General features: G+C 32.6%; 3 protein-coding genes across 3 annotated transcripts; 1 reads left to right on the top strand and 2 right to left on the bottom strand.

Annotated features, from left to right (window-relative positions):
• Nucleotides 1-2,594: 2,594 nt before the first annotated feature.
• On the bottom strand, nucleotides 2,595-4,523 carry LOC111808907 (probable acyl-activating enzyme 5, peroxisomal). The gene has a single exon (XM_023695141.1). It carries the CDS (start codon nucleotides 4,395-4,397, stop codon nucleotides 2,712-2,714), a length of 1,686 nt encoding a protein of 561 aa, XP_023550909.1. The 5' UTR covers nucleotides 4,398-4,523; the 3' UTR covers nucleotides 2,595-2,711.
• Nucleotides 4,524-8,355: 3,832 nt separating this feature from the next.
• On the top strand, nucleotides 8,356-11,668 carry LOC111808120. The gene is made up of 2 exons (XM_023693932.1): nucleotides 8,356-8,673; nucleotides 11,430-11,668. The coding sequence occupies exons 1-2, from the start codon at nucleotides 8,524-8,526 to the stop codon at nucleotides 11,499-11,501; spliced, it is 222 nt and encodes a 73-aa protein (XP_023549700.1). The 5' UTR covers nucleotides 8,356-8,523; the 3' UTR covers nucleotides 11,502-11,668.
• Nucleotides 11,669-12,133: 465 nt separating this feature from the next.
• On the bottom strand, nucleotides 12,134-15,082 carry LOC111809286. The gene is made up of 4 exons (XM_023695730.1): nucleotides 14,974-15,082; nucleotides 14,813-14,914; nucleotides 12,656-13,078; nucleotides 12,134-12,562 (listed from the first exon to the last, which is right to left on the bottom strand). Exons 2-4 carry the CDS (start codon nucleotides 14,904-14,906, stop codon nucleotides 12,312-12,314), a joined length of 768 nt encoding a protein of 255 aa, XP_023551498.1. The 5' UTR covers nucleotides 14,907-14,914; nucleotides 14,974-15,082; the 3' UTR covers nucleotides 12,134-12,311.
• Between the last annotated feature and the right edge of the window lie 3,279 nt (nucleotides 15,083-18,361).

Genomic DNA, 18,361 nt, shown 5'->3' with positions numbered 1-18,361 from the left:
TAATGTATATCTCGAAAACGTGCATCGTGACGTTTAATATGCTCTTACATCAACTTTGTTAATTTCACACTCAAACTTTGATAATATGATTCCTGTAACATGTTTTTTTAATTATACTAAAGACATATTTTCAATTTCACGATAACGTTTAACATGTTTTTTCGTACATTAAATCAACTTTAGTTCAAGCTCAGTTTTTTTTTTTACAAAATCGAAACAAAAATATTCAAATTGGGTGAANTTTTTTTTTTTTTTTTTTTTTTTTACATAAACAGTATCGTGAATAGTGAATACGTGTAACGAGAATGTTTTTTAACTTTTATAAAAGTTTAATGGTATTTTTTGTAGACTTTTATAATTTAAAAATATTATTAAATTTTTAAAATTTTAAAAATATTTTTTTAGATGTATATAAAATTTAAAGATATTTTTATCAATCTATCCGTATTAAGTGGTTGGGTTGAGAGAATTTTCTTGCACTAACCCAAAAGTTCGTGTTGTAATCCAACCTAACTTCAAATTTTTGACGATCTAATCCAACTTAACCAACCCAAGAATTTCGGGTTGAATTGTCTTGTTAAAAAATTAAAATTTTAAATTTTTTGATTTATACACCAATTATAATTATTAATTACGATAAAATATATTAAAAATTCACAAATAAATAAAAGTAAATTTATAATTATTTAAATAAAAAAAATTGGTATTTTAAAATCTTTTAGCAAAGTTCAAGATGAAAACCAACTAAATATAAAAAGTATTTTTAAAATTTAAAGATATTATTTAGACGTTATTTAATTTCAAAAAGGAGTTTTCCACCTATCAGGATGGGTTCTGAAAAAAAAAAATCTAATAAAATAAAATAAAAAATGTTATAATTTATGTGAAAAAGAAATTTCCCTACTTTAAAATATTATTGAAAAAATATATTTATGTTTATGTGAAAAATAAATTTCTCTACCTAAAAATATTATTGAAAAAATATATTTATATTTATGTGAATAAGAAATTTGGCTACCTAAAAATATTATTGAAGAAATATATTTATGTGGCTTATACAACTAGAATTAAATATTAAAATTAAATTAATTTTAATTTGATTGATTTGAATTACTCGACTTTGGCTCAATTTCGAATGCTCGAAGCTACCTGATATCGTCGTTCCTCTAATATTTTATAAAAAAAATAATAAATGTAATTGAAAAAATTTCACTTACGTCCTCGAAAATTTCAAAAATTTCTCCAAACTCCTTAAATAATTCTTAAAATGACGAAAAAAAGATTATTATCATTCAAAAAGTAGATCGAAAATTGAAACAAAAATATCATTATTTTTTTTCATATATAAAGTCACGTGAATAGTGAATGAACAGCACAGATAATATTTTTTTTTAAGGAGGTGGAAATATATTTTTTAGATTTTTTTTTGTTCAGTTTAAAATATTTTTTTTTAGACGGATACAAAGTTTAAAGATGTTATTAACCTATGACCCAATCCAACCCTAAATTTTTCACAATCCAATTCAACCCGAAAATTATTTTCACATGGTTAAAATTTTAAATTTTAATTTTTTTTATTTACTTGAAATAATATAATCTTAGATAAAATATATTAACCATTCACAAATAAAAATTAATTTATAATTATTTAAACAAATAANAAAAAAAAAAAAAAAAAAAAAAAAAAAAAAAAAAAAGCTGTCTGCCACTTTCTTCATTTTCCCGTATCTTTCATTAAATTATAATTTTGATTGATTTCCACGTGTCGACAATTTATTTTTTTTAATCCTACATTTAAATAATTTTTTAAAAAATAAAATATAATATAATAAAGGTGTGGTTTTTAATTTAATTTCAAAAGGAAATTTTCCACTTATCACACAAATGGACAAATTAGAGGGACTTGTAAGCCTTCCCACCTTGCTAAACTTCTGGTTCATAAAAAAAATATATAATAAAATAAAATTAAAAAAAAAAATGTTTAAAATATTATTATTTATATGGCTTAGAGTTAAATATTCAAATTTTATTAATTTTAATTTTATTGATTTGAATTACTGACTTTGGCGCTGTTTCCAAACCCACGTGAAATCGTTGTTCTACTAATATTTTATAAATAATAATAATAATAAATGTAATTAAAAAAATTATATTTTCTCCTTCTTTTTTTTTTCCTTTTTTTTTTTTTCCTGTTTTTTTCTTTGGCTATGGGTTGATGGCTCCCTTACGACTCTTAGTTAGCCATCGCCGCACGTTTTCTTTTTATTTATTTATTTATTAACTATATTCTTTTTTTTAATTATCTTTCAAAACTTTAAAAACAAAGTATTATAGTCATTTTCATTTCGATGCATTTTTTTATAAAATAAAATAAAAATTGAAAAGTACGAGTTAAATTTTTCTAGAATTCCCGAGGTGACGATCATAATCTTATCATAATATTTAGGAGTACGAGGTCGGGTTCGAATTTTTTTTTATAAAAAATGTATTTTATGAAAGAATATTCTCTGAAATAGATAAAATAAGACTTTTTTTTTTTTTAATGTCTGATTTAATCTTTTATTATTATTATTATTATTCTTAATAAAATTAAATTAAATTTAAGCTTATATAATTAATTTGAAAGACAACAGCGGTTACCGATTCCAATGTTTTAGGAACAAAATAGAGTGTTTATTATATTAATGCCAACGTGGACCAATGAATTTCTTCTACAGACGGCTCTTCCCGGCGGGGCCCATTGACTTGGCCATTTCTCTGAGGACGAATTTCTGGATCTTTCCGGTCGATGTCTTCGGCAGCTCCGCCGTGAACACCACCGTCTTCGGGACCATGAACCGCGGGAGCTTTCCTCTGCAATACTCAATGATTTCCCCTTCTGTTGGACGCCGAGTTAATCCTTCCTTTAAGCTCACAAATGCACACGGCGTCTCTCCCCAAAACTCGTCCGGACGCGCCACCACTGCCGCCTCGTTTACCGCCGGATTTGTGTACAAAACTGATTCCACCTCCACGCTGCTCAAATTCTCTCCGCCGCTGATAATCACATCCTTTGACCGGTCCTTGATCTCCAAATACCCGTCCGGATGCATAACACCAACGTCTCCGGTGAAGAACCATCCCTCGGCGGTCATCGCTTTCGCCGTCGCTTCTGGATCTTTCAAATACCCTAGCATCATCGATGAACCTCTCAGAACGATCTCTCCGATTGAAGTTCCGTCTCTTTTCACGCTCTTTCCGGTCTCTGGATCCAACACGTCAGCCACCGCCATCGCCAACGTCCGCACCCCCTGCCGCGCCTTCAACCGTGCCCGATCCGCCGCCGGTAATCGGTTCCATCCCGACTTCCACGAGCAGCAAATAACCAGTCCACCAGTCTCCGTCAGTCCATATCCATGACTGACATCGAACCCTAACGATTCGGTTCGAAACAGAACTGCTGCAGGCGGCGGCGCTCCAGCGGTGAGAATCTTGACTGGTCGATCAAGTGGCCGATTGTCAGGGGAGTTTGTTAGCATATTGAGTACCACCGGAGCTCCGCACAAGTGCGTCACGTGATAGCGATGAATTAGGGCAAAAATCGCCGCCGCGTCGAATTTTCGTATACAAACATTTGTGCCGCCTACGGCGGCGATTCCCCATGGAAAACTCCATCCATTAGCGTGGAACATCGGTAACGTCCATAAATAAACCGATTCCTTAGGAACTCCCCATTCAATAAGCGAATCGAGCGTCACCGTGAAAATTCCTCTGTGACAGTGAACCACTCCCTTCGGCGACGACGTCGTTCCAGAAGTATAGTTCAAAACAATCGGATCCCACTCGCTCGCCGGCCTAATCCACTGGAACAGAGGATCCCCTTTCTGAACCATTTCCTCATACGAATCGACAAAATCAGCGCGATTCAAAACAGAGGATGCCGATGACGATGACGATGACGAATCCTCCGCCGCAGCGTTGTCGGCGATGAGGATTAGCGGCGGCCGTTTCATCTCCGGCGGGAATAAGGCCAAGGCATCAGAGATTAATCCACAAGAAGCTTGATCGACGAAGATCAGATTCGTTTCGCAGTGGCGAAGGATGACGGAGATGGTTCGAGCATCGAGGCGGAGATTGATGGTGTTGAGGACGGCACCGGCCATCGGAACAGCAAAATGGAGTTCATACATGGCAGCAGTGTTGGGAGAGACGACGGAGACGACTTGGCCTCTCTGGATTCCGATGGATACGAGGGAAGAGGCGAGTTGCAGACATCGACGGTGAGTTTCCGTCCAGGTATAGGTGGTGGAGTCATAGATAATGGAGCGACAATCGCCGTAGACGACGGCGGCTCTCTCAAGGAAGCCGATCGGCGTAAGGGGAGAGGAATTAGCAGGGTTCGGCTTCAAATCTTCCATGGAAACGAATTAAGCTCTGCTCTGTTTCTCCCTCTGCAAATATGGGAAGCCATGGCAGAGGATTGGATCATATATATATATAAATTCAACAACTTGTAAGATGATAACGCTGATGATGATGATGATAAGAACCACACGCCATTTTNAAAAAAAAAAAAAAAAAAAAAAAAAAAAAAAAAAAAAATCGTTTAAATTTCTAACTACCAAACTATCTTAGGTGTTGCTTAGCAACACAATTTAATGGATAATGGTCGAATTTACACTGAAATAGACATATCGTAGCCATCTTTTCGGATAATTTATAATAGGTATAATCAAATATTACAATTTAAACATTTTTTGGGTGAAAATTCATCTGGGTTGGTAGTAACTCTAATAGGTATAATCAAATATTACAATTTAAACATTTTTTGGGTGAAAATTCATCTGGGTTGGTAGTAACTCTAATAGGTATAATCAAATATTACAATTTAAACATTTTTTGGGTGAAAATTCATCTGGGTTGGTAGTAACTCTAATAGGTATAATCAAATATTACAATTTAAACATTTTTTGGGTGAAAATTCATCTGGGTTGGTAGTAACTCTAATAGGTATAATCAAATATTACAATTTAAACATTTTTTGGGTGAAAATTCATCTGGGTTGGTAGTAACTCTAATAGGTATAATCAAATATTACAATTTAAACATTTTTTGGGTGAAAATTCATCTGGGTTGGTAGTAACTCTAATAGGTATAATCAAATATTACAATTTAAACATTTTTTGGGTGAAAATTCATCTGGGTTGATAGTAACTCTAATAGGTATAATCAAATATTACAATTTAAACATTTTTTGGGTGAAAATTCATCTGGGTTGGTAGTAACTCTCGGGAATCAAAGTTTTCGGTGACCGAGCGTGACAACACCGATACCGATATGTCGCTATTAAAGGATAGTGACCTAGACCAATTCATAATTGTCGTACTTTGTTTCAAACGTTTGTAATAGAAAGTTATAAGCTTTGCATCCTCGTAACTTCGATATATACTTGTCATTAGCTGTACAAGCTCACGTGTCACTTGAAAAAAAAGAGTAGCAAGAACGAGTATAAAGAGCTTTCAACTTCGGTATGCACTTATTTCGAGTCGTATTAGATCGTTTACCACTTAAAAAACAAAAGTGACTCTCAACTTCAGTATGAAATCGTCACTAGCTGTACTAGCTCATGGACCACCTGAAAAATATAAGTATTAATAATGAGTATAATCAACTACACGTTGATCGGAGAGAAAAACAATACATTTTTTTAAGGATATGAAAATATCTTCGACATATTTTAAAACCGTATGGCTGACGACAATACAAAACGGATTAAAGTGGACAGCATTTACTAATAGTAGGCTTGGACTGTTACAATTTCGACGTGCATTTGGCACGAGTCTCTAAACGACCCAAAGAGGTTGATAGAGATGTGGAAGAACGTGGATGGATAAGATATTAATTACTGCGGTAAAAACTTGGCTTCATCTCCACCGGTAATTACGAAATCCAATAGAAAAAGAATCTTAGGTAGGTTTGTGGATTTATTCTGTCCGTGAATAGTGAAAAATTAAAAAATTTAAAGAAGAGGAGGAGAGCACAGCGGCGGTAGTGGCGGGGTTGACAGTGACCGGTGGTGGGGGGAGGAGAGAGAAGCGGAGAGAAAGGAGTGGACGGCGGAGAGAGAGGGGAAGAGAAAACAGTTTTTTGTACCTAAAACCAGAAGTGGTTTTGAGAAAACCATGGGCTCTCATTAATTTTTAATTTCTTTTAATCTTTAATATAAAAAATATATTTTTTAAATTTTTAAATTTTTTAAAATTCAAAGATAAAATAGATACAAATCTAAAAAAAAATAATTTATAAAAATGAAAATTACTACTTTTGAGATTAATAAAACGGCCAACTTTTTTTACATTTTTATTTATTTATTATTTTCTATTATTATATTAGAATTTCACCTAGTGAAATGGCATTTTTGTCCTCACTAATTCTAATTGTAGGATGACTTCTACCAAAATAAGTTTAGGTAAAAAAAAAAGGCTATTTATGTCATTTTCAAAAGCTTTTTCTAAAAAAAATTGTCATTTATGTGATTTTTTATTTTTTAAAAATAGTAATATTCCATCTCAATTAGCTAAAAACATGTAGTCAGCCATTAATGAATTATTCTCACTGGTTTATTCAATCAAAATTAATTGTCGCATTAAATAATTAATTATTGAATTATTACATGTTAATTAAGCCCATTTAACTGAATTAATTCCAACTAATAATTAATTATTTTATCTTAATCCGTTTTTTTTTTTTTTTTTTTTTTTTTTTGAACGGGTTAAAAACTCAAAGCCAATTTCAAGCTGAAGTATTCAATAATCGCGAGTGATACATGTCTCGAAAGCTCGATATACATTAAACTGATGTGTATCTAAATGATTTAGGGGGCAGTTCGGTAACTTCTAATAATGAACCTATCTCGATCGACAGGGGTCTACATTTATCCCTATGTGATTTACGAGTCTATGAGTGTGAGTGTGCACGTTCAGAGAAAGGAAATGAGGAGAAGAAGACAAAAAAGACAGTTTCACGTCGAACTAGTTTAAAGTTATTCAACATGTGATACATGTGATTATATAGACGGTCCCGTCGAAGTTATTTACTAAGTATTTATAATATTCAACCTTTTCGTTTAAAAAATTACAAGTAATGACGGAAATGTACAGGGTGCATGATGAGGTGGTCTATTGATATGGTTTCTAAAGTAATGACGGTAATGACGGAAAGGAGTTTATCGATACGGTTTCTAAAGTTTTAAAAAATGTTTCGTAGGTTCGTGAGATTTTCAGTTTTATTTTTAATCTATTCTTTATGTAGTAAAGAATCAAGTGACGCGTGTCCTTGACCGCTACGTACATCTACCCCTACCATCGGGCCATTAGGTACATTCACCCTCCAAATAATAAATGAATATAGATATAATAGAGCCTCCCCGTTTTCTTTTCTTTTGAATTTAAAATTATAATTTAATAGTAATAAGAACGGGTATCTAACCTCTTGGTCGAGTTCGGTTGATTCACACATAAAATGATAGGTAAATTATATCCGAGCTATGGTAACTTTTGTGACGTAATAAGCATGTTGATCCGAGAAGATTATAACCTAAAATCAACCTGTTAATTCATGTTCGGTATGCCTTATTCGGTCCCGTTTGTACAATTGAGGTAGACCGTGGTTACGAGTAGTTTTTTTTTCTTTTTCGAATAAACATCTAAAAAATTTAATATTTTTTTTTTGCTAGAAAATATTTGTATTTATTTTTCATGAAAAAAAAAACTAAAAAAATTAAATTATTTGCTGATGTAATCAAATTAAATTCTGTTTAATAATTATAATATTGGTCCCTCCAAAATTTTATTTAATAGGTCTTATAAATCTCTCTTATTTAATATATATATAATAAATTTATAAATTATTAATATTATACTTTAGACTTTTAAAAATGTATAATAAATTTTCAAATAATTATTATGTGCTGTTATTGTTTAAAAATTTAATTTTTATTTAGTTGACCATTTTACTAATTAAATGTAAGAGAATAAATTATTGAAATTTAAATTAAAATTAGTGTAAATAAATGAATACTCTTACATTAAAAATAAATAAAAGTAATTAAATACGTATAAATTAATAATAAATTATAACAAATAGTTAAAATAATATAATATGAATTAAGAATTTATTAAAATTTATTAGTTCTACGTAATATGTCTTAATAATTAATAAAAAAAATATTAGTAATAATTAATTAATTAATAGAGTTTTAAATTTAATAGACAATAATAAGAATATTCAATATATTTTTAATAATTATTTCTTTAATTTTGAGTGGCTGATTTTATTATTTGAAAAAATAAAACGAAATTGTTATTAAATTGTTTTATGAGAGAATATTCAAATCGAAATCTGAATAAAATATTATAATCAATTCGGTCAGTCTTTAACACGTTCAATTGAGAGAAGAAGAACTTCTGAATTTGCTTCGAATTATCTGTTGATCGTTGAAGAGAAATCGGTGTTCGTCAAAAGCGGCAGTCGTCGTCGGTGGCGATGGCTCGGGCAGGTGGTCGGAGCAGGAGTGTGAACGAACTGTCGGGGGGAGGGTTTCTTAAGGCGGTTTTCAGATTCTTGAAGATGGCGGAGTTTGAGATCCTTTTCGTTCTCTTCTTCATCGTGGCTTTTATCGTCTTTAAAGATCTCGTAAGTCTCTCTGTTATTGGTCTGTTGTTATTCCTGCTCTGTCTTGAGGCATATTATCTTAATTGGATTGGATCCGCTCTGTCGTTGTTTTGTAATCTTGTTTTCAGAAATTTGGTGTATGTTAGTGTACTTTGATCCTCGAATTAGATTTGATCGAGCAGCTGATGATCTTTTCTTTTCTTTCCTCGCCGTTGTATATAGTCACTGGTTTAGACTAAACTTATGATAAGATTAAAAATTTTCGCTAATTTTTGAATGTAAAATACAGATTTGTGGAAACTTCTGTCTTTTTAGTGTACAAAATTTGGCTAGGTAGAAGGTAGAAATTATCTTTGAAAGTAGATAAAACAAGGAAGAAATTTATGCAAGTATGATTGGTAGGCAAAGGAAAAAGTTATCCTTTAGGCTCATAGATATTCCAACAAAAATTCCATTTAACAAGCCGTTTAACAAGGAGTTAAAGAAGTTAAAACAATTCCTGGATATGATTGTCCTCAACAGGCAATGGTTGATTTGACTACTGCCGTTGGCTTGTGAGCTTTGCTACTCGGACCGATGAATGTTTAGGATTGCAAGCTAAGCTTTTGAAATGGCAGAACTTGCAGTTGTTGCAAGCTCACTTTAGCCACGCTGATGGTTATAAATATTCCTGCCTATTTTCTTCTCGTTGTGACTAAGAACTTGGAGAAGTCTATTACAAATTTTGCACAGAAAGCTATCACTTGTGATTGTGATAGCCATCACTGCATGAGATGGAATGAGACAAATCACTAACTCTATATATATTGTTTTCTCAAAATTTCTTTGCTGACACAAGGAAAATCACTCCAACATCAGTATTCATTTGCTTGTCAGTTTTCAAAGATTTAAACATTAGGTCATATGGTTGCTTTTGCAAGTGAATACTCATCTTTTCCTTTCTGACAAATAAATAAATAACTTTTGTACTTCATAGGAGATTTGGAGTATGTATGGCGTTGTTTCATAGGAGATTTGCCCAGTTATTGCTTCCTCCTCCGATTTTGATGTTGATTTTTTGGTAGTTGTGGTAGTTATGGATATGGATGCCCAATGAAGGGTATGTTCTAGTACCCTGTAGAAAAAGATGACTGGAGAGAGAGACATTTTAGAGAGAAGCGATTTATGTAATCTTGCTTGCTATCTGGTGAAAAATCTAAGCCTAAAATATGCCAAGGATTCACAATATGGAAGGAGAAGATTTGCACTTGAGGAAATAAAATACGTTTGATGAATAAGAGTGCAAGCCCTGTATTTGGTCTTTTCCAACGGTAACTGCATAAAGGGAAATGGTCCAGATTTCTTTTTATAACATGGAACCCTATTTTCTAAGAAAATTCATGGGTCCAGAATGAAAGATTGGATAATTTTGAAAACATATAGGAACTCTTCTCTCTTCTTCACTGCAAGACCAGAGGACATTGCTGATGGAACATTCATGCCATTCAACAGTATTATTTCTCTCCTTCTTTCTTTCCCTTTTTTTAGAATCACTATTTCATAAGATTACTGTTGTGGGTAGCATCATTTGTTTCTTTTCGAGCTCGATTAGAAAGCGAAATGTCCTTAGAAGGAAAATTATTTATGTGATCGTACTGAAATCAGTTATCAGGATTCCGAAATTGCTTCTCACCTTAGTTCTATTCAGCTGGTATAAATTTAGTTGTTTGTTTTCAGTTGAGAGGTGTAGTCAGTTTGAGATTGCCAAAGATACATGATATTCATATGGCAATGGAAAGAATCTTCATATCTTGGATTTTCTTGGATAAAATTTTTAGACAATTCTTATGTTGCTCGCTGCTTAGGCATCAACATTAAAGATTCATTTCATCGTGTATGGGTCTTGTGAGCTCATTCTCCATTTTCAATAACAATTCTCAGATAGATTCAGTGTTCTTTATTCATTTTTGTGCTGAATTTAGTTGTGAACCGTGGCATTATTTATTTATGTTCTCTCTGAAGCAGAGTAGAGTCAAAGTAGGGTCATAAATGAACGTCTATTTCAAAACACTTTTGTAATTATTTTCTTGGTCTTATTGTTTTTTATTGGAGCTCGTTTTAATTGTTAAGGTGTTAGAGTTTGTTTTGTGCTTTGCCTTTTTGTATGCCACTTTTGTTATCTCTTCTGAATTAAAGCTGAGTCAAATTGTATCAAATCAAACTTCAAAGGATGTAAATTTATCAATTTAAATCAAAAACTTTCATAAATAGGTCAATTTAGTATCTTCATTACATATTTTTTAAACGGTTAATACACAACTTTCACATATTTTTTTTTTAAATGTGAGAATTAATGTAAATTAGATTGAAGTGTGCGACTCGAACGGATTGTAGCAGTTTTATTTATTTATTTGTTTTAAATTTGTGTGGTTTTCATTGTCTTCTATTTTTCTATACTTATTTAGTCTGTGGAATCTTTGGAGAAATAATTTTGTTTAGGCGATTTTGAGTTTGTTTTAAATGAAATCAAGTGAAAATAGCTATAAATCATTAACGAACGGTATAAATTGATTCATTTATGAGAGATTAAGGTTTGAATTTATACAATTACTAGTTTAGTTTGTAGCTTTAATACTCAACTCTCAATGCATAAATTGATTTTTGTCCAAATCTTTATGTTGAAACTACTCAACAAAAATCTAGCATAACAGATCGTGAACATTCTTATTTTTTTGATCGTCTTCCTTTATTGATGTGCAAATGTTAAGAGATTCTAATCGTGTGGAATTCAAATGCAGACATCAAGGCCAGAGTACAATCAGATCCTTGTAAAGAAGCCTGAGGGTTTTGATATGTGGCCATTCCAGTAATTTCTTGACCTTGCATTCTTGTAATCTGAGATATTCACTCCACTTTCCAACTTTGCATCTTTTTATGATGCTGTAAAAATGTTCGTCGATGTTGACGTTTTTATTGATACTGTCGTAAGTTCGAAAGATTGTGAAGTAAATATTGGTTTTAGAAATGATTTGGAATTGTCAAAAAAGAAAAAGTATCAAGGAAAAGCCGAATGTTGAACGATATAGTGAGGATTCGTTTAGGCTACGTTCTAAAAATTTAGAAATTTAGGTCTGAATAGTGTTAAAAGAGGTACATGCAATTTAGAAATTTAGGTCTGAATAGTGTTAAAAGAAGTACATGCGAATCATTACTAGTTGATAGATTGTGCAACTTCACATTGGTAGAAGAACGGATGTGAAAACCTTTTCGAAGGAAAATCTAAAGAAATCCAAAGAGGACAATATGTGTAAGTGGTGAGCTTAGATTGTTATAAATGATATTAGAGTCAAACATCCAGTGGTATGTCAATTAAGTAGCTAGGCCCGAAGGTGCAATCATTGCTATTTAATTCGGACCTATTCTAAAAAGGTAGACATTTCAAATTCGATCATGGTATCGTGTTATCGTGTTTGTGCGGCGGGCAACACTTTACGCCCTCAAAAGGTTCGAACTTGAACACAGTAAGATCATCGTCACAAGTCCAAAATATAAACAGGAAATAAACAGTTGTTTCAACGACGTGGATACAAATACAATTAAAGCAAGCGGGTCCATAATTAAGAATAATTTTTCACACCTTCTAAGACAATTTTGTGGTTTAGTTGAAGCCAACAACATAACTACTCCTGCTTGGCCTTCTGTGTTGCATCCTCTGGAGCATCACTGCTGCTGCTGAATCTAGCCACGAGCTCCTCGACCGGGATTTTAACAACATCACGACGCACTCCGATGTCAGAAACATATCGACTAACACAATACATCCCCACGCCCACAACCGCTAGACCGCTACAACTTGTGGTTAAAAATCGAAGTGGGGAAGAAACAATCGCACTTGTGGCAGCAAGAAACGATGCAGCCTGCCCGCTCCTACCCACGCTGAGGGTCGTGTAAATAAGCAATCCTGTTTTACAATAGACGNTCGCACTTGTGGCAGCAAGAAACGATGCAGCCTGCCCGCTCCTACCCACGCTGAGGGTCGTGTAAATAAGCAATCCTGTTTTACAATAGATGGAGAAGTCTTCACAATTGTTCTTGAAGATGTTGTACATACCAAAGCCATTCTGGAGAAGAAAAGAAGCACGATGAAGGACAACTTCAGACGAATCGGAATTAGCAAGAGTGCAAGTCCCGCCTCGGGCTTTCGCGAGAAAGAACATAGGCGTAACGCCATATTCAAAGACATAAAGATCACCTCCTCCAAGAAAACAATCCAAGCACGAACAGATTACTCCGTCACTATTTGACTGATCACCACATGCAGGACATGGATTGTCTGAAGATTGAACGGATGAACTAACAAGGAATCGGTCTAACACGGTTCCAGAGCCAACCTCCAAGCCTCCTCCACGAGTGAAGTGGATCACCTTTCCATCACCAACAAAAACCCCTGGAATAATACAAGATCTTCAGGATTGAGTACTTAAAAAGGTTGTAACATTTAAAGAGAAGCTTCTACTAATAATTGGGATCAACCCGTCACTTAAGAACGATATTTTCGATAACTTTTTATATTCTCGAAGAATTCCTCTATGGTATGATGAACATGCAACAATAGATTAAGACACAACTTTCTTTGCCTCATTCACTTTCCCTCTCAAAAGAAAAGGCAAATACACATCCATTAGGACAGATAATACTTGAAAATCTATTATCTAAGAGCTTTCAAAGCCACTTTAAACATCTAAGTAATGAACCTATCACATGGTGTAACAGCTCAAGCCTACTGCTATCAGATATTGTCCTCTCTGGTATAACAGCTCAAGCCTACAGCTATCAGATATTGTGTCTTCTGGTGTAAGAGTTCAAGCCTACGGCTATCAGATATTGTTTTCTGGTGTAACAGCTCAAGCCTACAGTTATCCGATATTGTCCTCTGGTGTAACAACTCAAGCCTACAACTATCAAATATTGTCTTCTGGTGTAAGAGCTCAAGCCTACCGCTATAAGATATTGTCCTCTGGTGTAACAGTTTAACAGCTCAAGCCTACAGTTATCCGATATTGTCCTCTGGTGTAACAACTCAAGCCTACAACTATCAAATATTGTCTTCTGGTGTAAGAGCTCAAGCCTACCGCTATAAGATATTGTCCTCTGGTGTAACAGTTTAACAGCTCAAGCCTATAGTTATCCGATATTGTCCTCTGGTGTAACAACTCAAGCCTACAGCTATCAAATATTGTCTTCTGGTGTAAGAGCTCAAGCCTACCGCTATAAGATATTGTCCTCTGGTGTAACAGTTCAAGCCTACAGCTATCGATATTGTCTTCTGGTGTAAGAGCTCAAGTCTACCGCTATAAGATATTGTCTCGTTGGGCTTTCCCTTCCTGGTTTCTTTGGGCTTTCCCTTCCTGGGCTGGGCTTTCCAACATGAGAAGAGGTTTCCGCACCCTTGTAAGAAATGTTTCATTTCCCTCGGACAACCAAGTTGGGGATCTCACACATAGCCACCCCAACCAGAAAGAGTGCTCGATATTGCCTCTCGGGCAAATATTAACAAGTGCAAGTAAAAGTAGCCAACATGCAGGACATGGATATTGCCTCTCAGTCACTGTTTGACTGATCACCACATGCAGGACATGGATTGTCTGTAGATTGAGCAGATGAACTAACAAGGAAGCGGTCTAATATACAATTCAAAGGGAACTCAAAGTAGCTAATGGAGATCCCACATATGAATCACTTCAGGGTTTTAAAAAAATCATGAGCAACACCACTGGAAAGTCACCAAAGCAAAAGGGAACTAAAACTCTTCAGACCATAATCAAAGAAATTAGCATAAATTAAAGCTAACACCGTCCCTATCCACCCCCATAGTTCAAGAATAAGGCCCCAATCTATTTCTGATAACTTCCAAACTACGCAAACGACAATGAAATGACAATTTCTAAAAAAAAAAGCAAAATAACCATGAAAGAAGAACAATATAGCAATCAGAAGGGAGAAGAAAAAGTAAAATCAGACACATCTGCCATATTTAGGTAGTGATCATAGAATGCCGTTACGCAATTTAGGGCAAATCAGAGCATGACATACAAAATGAAAAAGAGGCGATCCCCCAAAATAAGAACAAAATCACAAAATAAGAAATCCAAAAGAAAGAGAAGAGAGAAAGAGAGGAAACCGTGATGAGCATAAATATAGGCCTGCCTCCAAGAATAGATATGATCCCCCGGTTTCAATTGCTCCCTCGAAATCTTATTCGACAGCACTCCCATCTTATGAACTACCAAAAAACGATCTCAGTTTTCAGGATTCCATTACAAGGACAGAAGAAATTCTTACGGAGAGAGCTGAAGAACGAGCGGGAAGCGAAATCGGAGGGGTTGTGGAGAAGATCTAGCGGAGAAATGAAGCAAAATGCATAGGAAAGGATAAACTTTATACGACTGAAATTTTTAATGTTGTTTACTTCCATTACAATCCAATTTTATTTGTCTTTAAAAAAAATTCAATTTAATTGTTTTAAAACAAAATTCTAATGTGATTGTGAGAGCCTTGTCGGAACATCGGGTTGTCTAAATTGTTGCCCTTCGTCTACGCGAATCAGGGACCCGACTAACGCGAGAAACACTTAGAATCCAACTGAAAATGTTCAAAGAATCGACCGCTGAACTAGCATTCTTATTGAGACCTGAACTCATAGGAAGCAAATTGATGGACGGAAAGCTCGGGTAGGAGTAGGACATTCCATAAAAATCTTTCTTCGTCGGGTATTGGTCAGGTTGAGACATTAGACCCGACCCAACTTTTTGTGTAGTAAAAATTTTCCGACTCAAACGTCTTTATTTAATTTTTGTAAAATAAATATTTATTTATTTCAAAACAATCCATTAAAATTTGTAACTTAATTTCCTTTTATATTTTTAAAAACTTAATTTCATTTTATATTTTAAAAAAATTACCTTTCCAGTCAATAAACAATAATAAAAAAATTATGAAATAAGTTTATGTATATTTTATTAAAATAAGTTTATGTATATTTTATTATATAGTAAGTAAAAATATATATTTTAAAGTTAATAATAAATTCGAGTTTATTTTAATTTAATTTGAAATTTATTTATTTGATTTATGAAATTTTAAATTTTAAATAAAGATTAAAAAAAAAGTAAAAATGATTTTTGAATTACGATAATTTATAGTTTTAATTTCAATTTCCAAAGTTTCTAGAAAAAATAATTTTTATTCATTCATTTAATACTAATTAATTTAATTTCAATTTCCAAGTGTCTAGGAAAAATAATTTTGATTTAATTAATTTAATTTTGTTTTGGTTAACGAACAGTTTGATTTTATAAATAATTAAATTATACTAATATAATATTTTAATTTTGTATTTATCCAATCCCTAAATTAAACCAAAAAAATCTATTAATTTTGTAAACCTTCACAAAATAATATAAATTTATGAAATTTTAGTAATCAAATTCAATTCATAAATAAAATTTCGTGTTTTTTAAATAAAAAAAAATTAATTTCATATATAATAATCAATTAATTTTGTCACGAGCTTATCACATACTAAATAAAAAATGATATAAAATTATTTTAAAAAATGACGTGGATTTTTATTGAAAATTAATAGATTTTGCTAATTTCACCTACATATTTGTCGCTATATTTAATAAAAAATAATTAATCCCACCAACACGCACTTGAACGATAAAATAATAATGGTAATGTTAAAATATTATTAAACTTTTTGTTTTTATTTTTTTAATTTTTACAAGTCAAAATTAAATTAATATAATTTTAGTCATGATATTTAAAATAATAAATAATAAAATAAAATTAGACTTAGAATTTAAAAAAAAAAACATTTACACCTTTGTAGTAAATGTTTTGTCCCCCTGCCTACGCTCTGGTGCTATTTGTAACGGCCTCAACCGCCTAGCAAATATACTTTTCCTTTTGAAATCCCCAAATTTTAAAACGGAGAAACGGTTCCAACCCACATTCTACCTGAATTAATAAATTCTATTTTATTTTTTATTTAAAACCAATTCATATTTTAGAAACTAAATAATGGGTTAAGAGCTTTATTTATTTACTAATTTGAGTAATAATTCAAGAAATATAAAATTCAAAATAAATTGACATAAAAAAATAAATAAAATTTAAAACTAAAAAAATAAATTATTAAACTTAAATGTGTATAATATAATGTATTATAAATTATACGATATCATAAAATAATAATAAAACAAAAATTTAATGTAAAATATAATTGTAATAGTATGTATTTAACCTGTTATTTATGGGGTTATTATATCGATTTATAAATATATTATATTAAAATAATATTTTGCATGGCAAAATTTTAATGTGCTATCGGTCTCGCATCCAATCAGTTCTTTGACCAGTGAACGGGAGAATTTCCATTATCGCTAGCATGTTAAGCGGGTCGTAAGCGCAGTGGGAACGAGCTTCCTAAAAAAGTCGACCGGGGGCTAGAGTCAATTTAAAATGAAGGGGACGACCCTGGTGAAACCTAACACCCTAGATGATCGATATTGTTTTATGAATGTATTACTGCTATAAGTAATTGGTAACCCATTTAACGTATCGTTGCAGTATCATTATAACATACGGGAGCGGCTCAGTGTCGGTCAATTAAGATATATATGTGGGCTAGCCACATATGACACTTTCACTTCCAGAGGCAGTCGACGACTCTTTATAGTCCCGATGTAGTACATCGTAACGTGTTATGACACAATAATAAGTAGCATTGAGAATAAGTCCAAATCACGAACATGAATAGATTACTCAAGTACCGCAGTACTGAAATCAAACGAAAATTCAACTGAAACATTGTGAATCGATGAAAGAGCGAAGCAATCGGTTACAAGTTTTTAGGTTAAGTTTTCCAACGACTCAAACAAAAGAGGATAATTAACTCATACATAATTTTCAAGGACCCGGTCGCCAATTGAAATTATTTTAATTTTTTTAATATTACAAATTTTCCTTCTCTCCGATCCCAATGATACTAGCTCTGAAACAACTCTGAATAACTAATTTTCACTTCATCTTCTCGTTTTCACGTAGCTTCTCTAGTTCGACGATTATGCCGATAATCTTCCACCAATACTACTTCTCTATTACGTAAAATCTCCACTACTCTCGTAAAAATTCATATAGTCCTTTCCTCGTCTCATAATTTAGATCCCCGCTCAAGTATAACGATTCATACACAGTATAAAATAATATTTATTTATTTATATTATGTTTTAATAATAATTTTTTATTTTTAGATATTATATCGGAAATAATATTATATTCTTTTTTTTTTTGTTATGAATATTACTAAATTTATTATAATATTATAGTTTTTAATAGAAATTGTCGATTAAATTTTTATTTAAGTATAAATATATAAATATAAAACATATGGGAAATGAAGAACATTACTCGACTGCTCTCCGTTCACTTTAGTTACCATATACGGATGTCAGGGTCAACCCAATTGTATGGTTGAACTACTTTAGTAATCCGCGTGATGTGGAACGGTATGTGAATGACACCCACTGATCAATCAAATGAGCTATTGAGCCGAGATCAAAGATACGTGGGGTCTGCATTGCCCGCTGATCAATCAAATGATCGGCTAATGGGAAAGTTTTGCAACCGCACAGTGAGTACTATATAGTTGATCGCAATTTCAGAG

The sequence above is a fragment of the Cucurbita pepo genome, chromosome LG13 (genome assembly GCF_002806865.2).
Source record: "Cucurbita pepo subsp. pepo cultivar mu-cu-16 chromosome LG13, ASM280686v2, whole genome shotgun sequence".
Lineage (NCBI taxonomy): Eukaryota > Viridiplantae > Streptophyta > Magnoliopsida > Cucurbitales > Cucurbitaceae > Cucurbita > Cucurbita pepo.
This window is presented reverse-complemented; position numbering and strand designations above follow the sequence as displayed.